Consider the following 10,919-nt stretch of genomic DNA (forward strand, 5'->3'; position numbering starts at 1 on the left):
ACCATGCCCCCAGGCCAGCATCACCCCCCGACACGCCTCCCGCCCCGCCCCAAAATTTGTGCTGCCCACCAGACACCCCCGACACGCCCCCTTTGCAAAGCCCCGGGACTTACGCGCATCCTGGGGCTTGTGCACGCTGCCGAGCCTATGCAAAATAGGCTCAGCACCTGCAGAGGCCTTTTAAGAGGGTTACACGCATAACTTATGCACGTAACCCTTTTAAAATCCAGCCCCTAGTGTGGAGGAGTAGCCTAGTGGTTAGAGAAGGCAGCTGTAAACTTGCAAAGTCATGGTTCGAATCATATTGCAACACTTTGTGATCTTGGGCAAATCACTTCTATTGCCTCACGTAAAATTTAGATTGTGAGCCCTCCATGAACAGGAAATGTGCACACACCTAAATGCACTTTGAAGTATCCAAAAGGCGAATATAAATACTGTAATGTGGGTGGAGGTAGCTGGTTGGGAGGCAATTAGGATGAGTTTCTCATAAGAACATAAGATTTACCATACTGGGTCAGACCAAAAGTCCATCAGCCTAGTATCCTGTTTCCAACAGTGGAACAATCCAGGTCATACGATTCTGGCAGAATCCTCAAAAGGTAAATAGATTCTATGCTTATATACAAAATATTGTTCATATCTGATCAAATTGTTCTAATCTTCTGATTTTGAAGTGGTAAAACAATATAGAAGAAATAATAATATATAGAGGGAAAGATTTTGAGCTCTCCAAAGTGTTGCAAATGCCACACACCCCAATTGATCTCTGGCTTTCTCTACATTTATTTATGTCAAGAATCTTCTATATTTATCATAAACTTTCTTGGAATTGTTATTTTTTTTTGTTCTCAACACCTCTCTGGGAAGTTGAATCATGCATCCTCCACCCTTTCTATGAAGAAATATTATATTGAAGGTATCTTAATAACGGGTACCTAATATTATAAAAGAAAACATATGAAGAACCTCGATATACCAAATGAACATTCCTGAATCTATACCTGGAGCCTTGCATCATGGCTTCTTGATTTATATTTTGCTTTCTATTCAAAAGTGTTGTATTTTGTGCATTACTTTTGAAGTATTTGAATTTCTCCACCATATCTCCCAATATCCCCTCTAGACTATTCATATGTATGTGCTTAAGGATCATATTAGAGGGCTCTGGTGTAGCCTCTGCACCATTTGAAAGTCCTTTTCTATACTACCTCTTCACTCTCTATATAGGTGGTATTAATCATTACAATTAGACACATTCTCAAAATGAGGTCTCACCAATGACTTTTAACCATTATCACCTCGGTTTTTTCTACTGGATATACCTCTTCCTATGTTTCTGGTGACCTTTTTGTTGCACTTTCTTGTGGAAATCAGTAGTTTACAACAGTGTTTTACAGTTCCATTCTATTTCTGCACCCTAAAAATCACATTAAACAATCTACTAGAATACTTCCTAAAAACAATTTACATCTGAAATAAGTGTAGATAATGAGCATACAATATGTATTCTATATCTTTATTTCAACATTTATTTTACTTTGTAAAAATTATTCACATAATATGTCTACCACAGAAAGGTTGTAATCCAAGTTTTAATACACTGAGGGGTACTCAAACTTGACAAGTGCTAGCTGCTATATTGCCACTGCATTTGTATTTGTACTATGTGACTGTCCCACTCTTTATACAGACTCTTGAGATTGCAATAAATAAAAGGAATCCTCAAAAATGTAATTCAGCTTCCAGGTAATTAATTTTTGTCTGTGCTGCTGCAGTTATTGGTTGAGACTCTGGGCGCCGCTGTTCACCAATCAGGTAGAGAAATTCTAAATCTGGCAAATAGCACAGATCTCTTTCACTGGATACATTTACAAACACTGAAGAAGAGGTTCAGAAGTAGGGTCTGGACACAGAACAGAATCGTAATCCTGTCTGCCTAGGACTGAATTAAGTTCAGGGCTCGTCGGAATCAATTACTGGAGTACCAATATCATAAACAGAAGACAGGAAAATTTGAATTATTTATCGGAAACAACGCGACGGCTAAATTGGAATGCAAGCTAAAGGGAGACACGGGAATTTCAAACGACTTGTGATATTTTGTTTTGTGGTGCTCGCTGTTTTCAAAATGGTTTTGGGGAAAATTCGATATTCCATTCCTGAGGAGATGCAGAAAGGATCATTTGTGGGAAATATTGCAAAGGATCTGAGACTGGGTATAAAGGAGCTATCGGATCGCTCAGTCCGCATTGTTTCCAGAGGTAAGATTCAATATTTTGCTCTCGATTTAAAAACCGGAAACGTCATCATTAAAGAGAAGATCGACAGAGAAGAGATTTGTAGACAAGCACGTCAGTGCTTGTTATATGTAGATATTATTGTTCAGGATACAGTGAAAATTTATGCAGTTGAAGTTATGATTCAAGATATAAATGATAATTCACCCACGTTCCTTAATGAGCAAATAGCCATTAAAATCAGTGAAACACCCCACCAGGAGTGCGGTATCTCTTACTGGACGCACGGGATCCAGATGTGGGGAATAATTCTCTCCAGAGCTATCAACTCAGCAACAGCAAGCACTTTTCCTTGGATGTACAAATAGGAGATGATGGCGTGAAATATGCAGAACTAGTTCTTGAGAAATCTCTGGATCGGGAACAACAGGCTGTTCACATTCTTACCCTGACAGCCACTGATGGAGGGGATCCAGTCAGATCTGGAACTACACAAATCCACGTCATTGTTCTGGATGCAAATGACAATGCGCCCGTTTTTAATCAATCTGTATATAAAGCAGATGTTTTGGAGAACGTACCATTAGGCACTGTGGTGGTTACATTGAACGCTACTGACAAGGACGAAGGAATAAATTCAGAAGTAACCTATCAATTTAGAAAAATCACTGATAAAGCTTCACATATATTTCAACTTAACTCTAAAACTGGAGTAATATCTGTTGTAGGAAATGTGGATTTCGAAGAGTCTGAAATACATGAAATCGAAGTTCAGGCAAATGATGGAGGTCTCTCAGCCAGGTGCAAAGTTTTCATCCAGGTTATTAATTTAAATGATAACGTCCCAGAACTTACCGTCACGTCCTTCTTCAGTCCAATAGCAGAGGATAGTCCTCCTGGAACAACCGTCGCTCTTTTAAACATCCACGACCCGCGATTCGGGAGAAATGGCCGTGTAACTGTTTCTATTTCTGGAAATTTACCGTTTCGATTACAGAAGTCATCAGACATATACTACAATGTACTGACTAATAGATATCTGGACAGGGAAGAAGTTTTGGAATATAACATAACTGTAACAGCCACTGACAAAGGTACACCCCCTCTCTTACAATCAAAAGTATTCTACTACTGATTTCCGATAAAAATGATAATCCACCTACCTTTGCTAAATCAATTTACACAGTTTATGTAGCAGAAAATGTACCCCCAGGAACATCCATTTATTCTATCAAAGCAACCGATTTGGATTCGGGTCAGAATTCTAGAATTACTTATTCTGTAATTGAGGGTCAGCTCCGTGAAGCCCCTCTATCCTCCTATGTATCCATTAACTCGGAGACTGGAATAATGTATGCAGAACGGTCGTTTGATTATGAACAATTCAGAGATTTCCAAATCCATGTGAAGGCTGAAGATGGAGGTTCTCCATCTCTCAAAAGTAATATCACCATTAATATCTTCATCGTAGATGTAAATGACAATTTTCCAGAAATCTTGTACCCTTCATTTCCAACCGAAGGTTCAACTGGTGTGGAGCTGGTACCTCGTTCTTGTGATCCAGGCTATCTGGTAACTAAGGTGGTAGCAGTTGATGCAGATTCTGGACAAAATGCCTGGCTCTCCTACATTCTCCTCACATCTTCAGAGCCGGGGCTTTTCATTGTTGGACTTCATACTGGAGAAATTAGAACAGCCCGTTTATTTTTAGATAAACACTCAATCAAGCAAATTCTGGTGGTTTTAGTGAGGGACAATGGTCAACCTCCCCTGTCTGCCACAGTTACTGTGGCGGTTATGATAACAGATAGCATCCAGGAAATTCTTTCCGATTTGAGTAGCTTTTCATCATCTATAGACACCGAATCCAACCTCACACTATATTTGGTAATCGCTGTTGCTACAATTTCTTGTTTATTCTTTATTTTCATCATAGTACTACTAGCCATTAAACTTCGTAAATGGAAAGGATCTCAACTCTTTGAGTCTCCCAATGTTAATTTCAGTTCATTTCCCTCAACTCAGTACATAGGTGTAGATGGTGTCAGAGCATTTCTTCAGACTTACTCCCAGGATCTTTGTTTAACCACAGACTCTGGAAAGAGCCAGTTTAAATATCCTAATTCAAGTCATTCAAATACTCTTGCTGTCAACCAAGTATCTCAGAAACAATCGCCATCAGACCCAATTACAGAAGCATTAAATATCAAAGATGAAGACCTAAACCTCTTTCAGGTGAGCTACTTTTTTGAAACATTTATAATTTGTATTTGGGCTTTTTTTTTAAGTTTATAAGTATGTAGTCAAATTTCAAGAAATGAATATGTTTAATAATTAAAATTCGGTTTCATCAATTGATCTTAAGTCTTCTATAGTTTAGGCACATGGACAGAAAGTAAATCCAAGATCTCCACGTGCTTTACAGCATGCCAGAAGAAGAGGCAAGGGACACAGTAAGGGACAAAGATCTCAATGATATAATTTCAGTGTTCAAGATCAGTTGTCATTTTCGTAAGTACAAAGAGCAAGCCAACGATTTGTGATGTACCATGAGAAAGAGGCCTAAATGTTGGTGTACTTTTTCTAGATTGGAAAATAACAACGAAGTTGACATGAAACAGAGATAATGAATTTCTCTGCCATTATCTAATTGATGATGACTATTTTCTAGCTGAGTTTCTGACCTATTCATAAAACATTCTACAGTTGTGGTTATCTTGTTTTTAGTATGAGACATATACAGAATGCATTGGGCATCACGTTCTTATTTTCAATATCCAGAGATGTATGCTGGTTTCAGTGAAGTTTACATGATCACTCACAATTGAGCATTATTGTCTAAGTGCTCATGTTCCAGAATGTTGTGTAGTGGTATCATTATTGCCAAATTTCTAAAACATGTTCCATTTAGTGCTCTATGCCTACCGCTATTTATATAAATTAAACTATGTTTAATCAACAAGTTATGCCCTTTCCCCCACTAATCTCTTAAAAATTGTGTTTCGCCACTGACCCATTGGCTTTGTCCAATAGGACAATCTATAGCTGAAGCACTAGATATGCATAAATCTATATTTAATATCATGCACCTCTATTGACCTTGTTTGTAATGTTCATTCTTGATTGCAAATTACTCAACACAGAATGTACACAAATACAGCGATATCTAATTTAATTTACTATTTTAAACAAACTGAAATTAATCAGATGTTTTAGGAACTGAGTTCTTTGAATAGATATTTTGTTTATCCTCTTGTCTAGTATTTTTAAAAATGTATCTCACAGAAAGAGATTTCAGGATGCTATGAAGTTTTTCGAATATATTGCCACAACTGAAGTAAAAAAGATCATTCAAAAAATAAACCCACCCACCCACTGGACCACATCCTAGTCAAAACCCTCCAACTCATCCCTGAAATCATCACCAAACCTATTGCCAACATAATAAATACATCCCTTGAACAAGGTCTCTTCCTTGAAGCCCTGAAATGTGCCGTAATCAAACCCATTCTCAAAAAACTGCAACTGGACCCTCCAACCCAGCCAACTACAGACCTATCGCAAATCTTTCCTTCATTTCAAAGATCCTGGAAAAAACATGTAAACCTCCAACTCTCAGAACACCTGGAAAACTATAATATACTATACCTCACCCAACATGATTTCAGGAAGTCTCTCAGCACCGAGACTCTCCTCCTGTCCCTCACAGATACTGCCCTAAGAGGCATCAACACCTGTCACTCCTACACCTCCTGATACTACTGGACAGCACCGCCGCCTTCGATACCATCAACCACGATACATTACTAACCCAGCTAATGGAGATTGGGCTAGGTGAAAACACCATAAAATGGTTTGGCTCCTACCTATCTAAAAGATCCTACAAAGTACATCTAAACAACAGTGAATCAAAACATTTCCCACTCCCCCATGGCATACCACAAGGATCCTCACTCTCCTCCACCCTATTCAATATATATATGATTCCCCTCTGCAAACTCCGCTCCAGCCTGGACCTCCTCTACTATATCTATGCAGATGATGTCTAGATACTACTCCCCATCAAAGAAAACATACAAAACACCCTATCTCTATGGGAACCCCTCTCAGCCCAAATAAAAAACCTTCTCACTCAGATATCGCTCACACTCAACCACAAAAAACAGAAATACTATTCATTTCAAACAAACCCCCAACAATCATCATCCAAGACCTCATATCCACACAACCAAACAGCCAATGCATAACCAAAGTAAAAGACCATGGCATCACACTAGACTCTGAACTTAACCTAAAAAAACAAATTAATGCTACAATCAAAGAGGGCTATTTCAAAATACAAGTCCTCAAAAACCTCAAACCCCTCCTCTTCCATCATGACTATCGGACAATACTCCAGTCCCTCTTATTTTCCAAGCTGGACTACTGCAACTCCCTCCTCCTTGGCTCCCAGCATCCTCCCTCAAACCCCTCCAACTTCTGCAAAATGCAGCAGCCAGATCTCTCACAAACAGCAATTGATCCTCACACATCACACCCATTCTGAAAGACCTCCATTGGCTCCCCGTAACCTATAGAATACAATACAAAACCCTAACACTTCTGCACAAGACCATCAACAATGAAAAGATCAAATGGCTAAAGGACACCCTCCACTATCATGACTCCCAAAGAAATTTTTAGTCCAAAAACACTGGCCTGTTATCCATCCCCTCCACAAAACTAGCACACCTCATCACAACCAGAGAATGCGCCATCTCAATAGCGGGCCCCTCCCTATGGAACAAACTTCCTACTCAACTCTACCCAGTCATTCAAAAGTACCTGAAAACTTGGTTATTCCAAAAAGCCTACCAACCTATATGTTAAATCAGACCACATTCTAAGCTCCAATCAGCTCAGCCCCTAACATCCATTGTCCCCATTCAGATCTACATCATCTAACCTCTCATCCCCTCTACTTAAGCACCACCTCCAAAGCTTGACTACCACCCTGTAGATCTTCATCCTAGTATTTTTCCCAACCAGTAGTCTGTCAAGTCTCAAGTTCCAATTTGTTTTCTAAATTTCCAGACTCATGTTACTACTAAGATGTTAAGACGCCACAGTGGATGCTCTCCACTCAGAGTTCTCTATCTAAATTACTCTGTTTTCCCTGTTACAATGTTGTAAGTTATAATGTTATAATGTAATAATAATAAGACATCTTAGTCATATTATTCACGAGTTATAATGTAAACTGATGTAATATACCCCAATGAATGTTGGTATATAAAAACAAATAAATAAATAAAATAAAATAAATAAAGTACTTCATATTTGGCATTCAGACTTATACAATAATGGAATTCTAGAAACAATCAATTGACGGTGCTATGAACCATATGCTATCTAGTATAAAATTGCAAACACATATATATGCCTATGTTTCCCTGTACAGTATGGATATGTGAAAAATGAAACATTGCAGCAGCAATATTTTTTGTACAGTTTATGGCAATATTGCTGTAGTATGACAGTACAGCTCTAGAGATTTGTGTCTATTGTAATGTACTGGCGCAAATTGTGATAAGAACATTTTCATCGTACTTTTTTCTCTACTGAAGTTCAATACAAATACTAATAATTTTTTGGCCCAGCACATAATGATACTCAAGAATAACCAAAATCATGAAAATATATCAAAAACCAAAAGTTCCAGTTTCTGCATGGCTCATTATCAATTTCATATTGGAGAAGTTTAATATTTAAATATATACTACTACTATAGTACCATTTCCGGATTTTATTTTTTAGATCAAAATCCTATAGCTAGTCATCTGTATGAAAAGAAGTAAATAAATGTTGTGCAATTATTAACTATGCTATTCAATTCAAATATTTTTGGAAAAAAGCATAATTCTATATACCTCTGGCTATAAAAGCAGATTTTTATTTACACCGAAGTGAGGAATTTCCTACCAATCTAAACTTTATTTGATGAATGAATAGCAGCATCTTGGCATTAAGTGCTGTACTTCCTCTGGTTAAGACTCAGTGTGCCGCTGTTGCCAATGCGGAGCAAGAGCTGGAACTGGCGATCCATTGGAGCCTCCCCTGTGAATCTGCAGTCACACGGTGCAGATCCGAAAGGAACACTTCACCACGCACTTACACCAGGAAAGGCATAGCATTACCCACTTTACCACAAAAAGGTTATCCTAATTTAGATTTTAATAATGACTTTATGTATCGAATGCTGAATTTGCTCAGACGTCTGGAAACCGATCATCCTGTTTATGAATATGGCAGTGCAGCAAATAAAACACTGGGAGATTGAATGGAGAGTGAGACGGCAAGTACTATTTTCCTTTCTATTTTGTCTCTCTCAGGCAGTTTCTGGACAGATTAATTATTCTATTCCAGAAGAAATGGAAACCGGTTCTCTTGTAGGAAACATCGCAAATGACCTGGGTCTGAATATAAAAGACTTTTCAAGTCGGAAGCTCCGTATTGCTTCAAGTACCGAAAAGCAATATTTCACCGTAAATTCAGAAAATGGAAACTTGTATGTAAATGAGAAAATAGATAGGGAGGAAATGTGTGGAGAATCCATCAATTGTTTCCTTAACATTGAAATAGTTGTTGTTAATCCTTTAAATGTTTTTCATATAAAAGTGACCATCCTGGATATTAACGACAATGCTCCGAGTTTCTTTAACAATAACATTGAACTAGAAATAAGTGAATCTATTTCACCAGGTGCTCGTTTCCCTCTAGGAAACGCAGAAGATGCCGATGTAGGTATTAATTCGTTGCAGAACTATCAGCTTAGTCCCAATCAATTTTTTCTCATGGAAGAGAAAGAGAGCACTGATGGGAAGAGGTATGCAGAACTAGTGCTGGAAAAACCTCTGGATAGGGAGAAACAAAATACTTTCAGTTTTACCCTGACTGCATCTGATGGAGGAGATCCAATCAGAACCTGCACTGCCGATATTTACATAAAAGTTTCTGATGCAAATGATAATTTGCCCACGTTTATTCGAATACCTACACAGCAAGCCTGAAGGAAAATATGCCTAATGGCTCAAAAGTACTTCAAGTGAAAGCCACAGATCTAGACGAAGGTTCATATGCACAAATTGCTTATTCTTTCAAAAGATACCAGACAGCGCTCGACATATTTTCAGTCTGGATCCTATAAGTGGAGAAAATAGACAATCAATGGCCATCTAGATTTTGAGGAAATCAGGTATTTCAAAATGAATGTGGAAGCAAAAGATGGAGGTGGTCTGGTATCTCACTGTACTGTGCTAATTGAGGTTCTTGATGAGAATGATAATGCACCTGAGATAACAATTACATCTCTTTCCACTCCAGTTCCTGAAGATTCTCCTCCTGGAACAGTGATTGCACTGATCAAAGTCCATGACCAAGATTATGGAGAAAATAGTGAGGTCACTTGTGGCGTCCAAAGTGATTTTTCTATCAAGATAACATCATCTTCTAGTAATTATTTCAAAATCTTAACTGACGATACCCTAGATAGAGAAGAAATCTCGGAGTTTAATGTTACAATTGTAGCAAGTGATAAAGGATATCCTCCTCTTTCCACCAGCAAAACAATTCGAATACAAATTACGGATATAAATGATAACGCACCTGTTTTTGAGCAAATGTCTTACACTGTTTATATTCCAGAGAATAATCTATCGGGAGCTTCCATTTTCAATGTAAATGCTTCAGATCCAGATTTTGAACAAAACTCTAGAATCACTTTCTCTATAGTGAACAATAGTATTGAAAAATTACCTGTGTCCTCTTACGTCTCCATCAACTCATTGACTGGGATCATCTATGCTCAGCGCTCTTTCGACTATGAACAATTCAGGGAGTTTCAATTCGAAGTGAAGGCAAAAGATAGTGGGTCCCCATCTCTTAGTAGTAATTGCACTGTGAAAGTCTTTATTGAAGATCGTAATGACAATGCCCCTAAAATCCTATACCCTTCACTTGGATCGGATGGCTCTGCCTTATTCGAAATGGTTTCTCCTTCTGCTGACAGAGGATATCTAGTTACTAAAGTGGTGGCTGTGGATGCAGATTCTGGCCACAATGCTTGGCTGTCCTATAAACTGCTCCAGGCTACAGAACCAGTGCTCTTTAGCATCGGGCTCCACTCTGGGGAAATAAGAACATCTCGTGTCTTTATGGACAAAGACGCTGTGAAGCAAAAACTGGTCATCTTGGTGCAGGATAATGGAAAGCCGCCTCTGTCAACAACAGTTACAATGAACATGATATTTGCTGAAAGCATTCAAGAGGCTCTTCCAGAATTAAGCAACCAATCCAAAGACTTGGAAAAACATTCTGAATTGAATTTTTACTTAGTACTGTCTTTAGCTTTGATCTCATTTTTGTTTCTTGTGATGATTTTGCTGCTGCTAATGAACAAATATCTAAGATTAAGGAAGCCAACGGTTCTTCAATGCCTAAGTTCTGATATTTATTCAAAATCTGATCCAAGATTTCTCCCACACTACAGCGATGGGACTTTACCTTATACTTACCAACTGTGCACAGCAACAGAGTCCGGAAAGAATGAATTCTCTTTCCTGGAGTCAAATGTTGAAAAACTGGATGGTATCATGTTTACTGACAACTGTGGAACACGGTATAGAAGCAAGCAAGATTTCA

The 10,919-nt window shown here is 38.3% G+C and overlaps 1 protein-coding gene across 1 annotated transcript; it reads left to right on the forward strand.

The window, feature by feature from the left end:
* Nucleotides 1–2,131: 2,131 nt before the first annotated feature.
* Nucleotides 2,132–9,289, forward strand: LOC115081988 (protocadherin gamma-A3-like). The gene is made up of 4 exons (XM_029586245.1): nt 2,132–2,507; nt 2,609–3,334; nt 3,427–4,475; nt 8,612–9,289. The coding sequence occupies exons 1-4, from the start codon at nt 2,132–2,134 to the stop codon at nt 9,287–9,289; spliced, it is 2,829 nt and encodes a 942-aa protein (XP_029442105.1).
* The last annotated feature ends 1,630 nt before the right edge of the window (nt 9,290–10,919 follow it).

Source organism: Rhinatrema bivittatum, unplaced genomic scaffold (genome assembly GCF_901001135.1).
Source record: "Rhinatrema bivittatum unplaced genomic scaffold, aRhiBiv1.1, whole genome shotgun sequence".
Taxonomy (NCBI): Eukaryota; Metazoa; Chordata; class Amphibia; order Gymnophiona; family Rhinatrematidae; genus Rhinatrema; species Rhinatrema bivittatum.

Excerpts from the sequence above, each read along its gene's own strand:
- LOC115081988 (XM_029586245.1), top strand. The coding sequence starts at position 2,132 with ATGGTTTTGGGGAAAATTCGATATTCCATTCCTGAGGAGATGCAGAAA. Across the intron at positions 2,508-2,608 it reads AACACCCCACCAGGAGTGCG|GAGATGATGGCGTGAAATAT; the intron begins GTATCTCTTACT and ends ATGTACAAATAG. Across the intron at positions 3,335-3,426 it reads TGTAACAGCCACTGACAAAG|TTTATGTAGCAGAAAATGTA; the intron begins GTACACCCCCTC and ends CAATTTACACAG.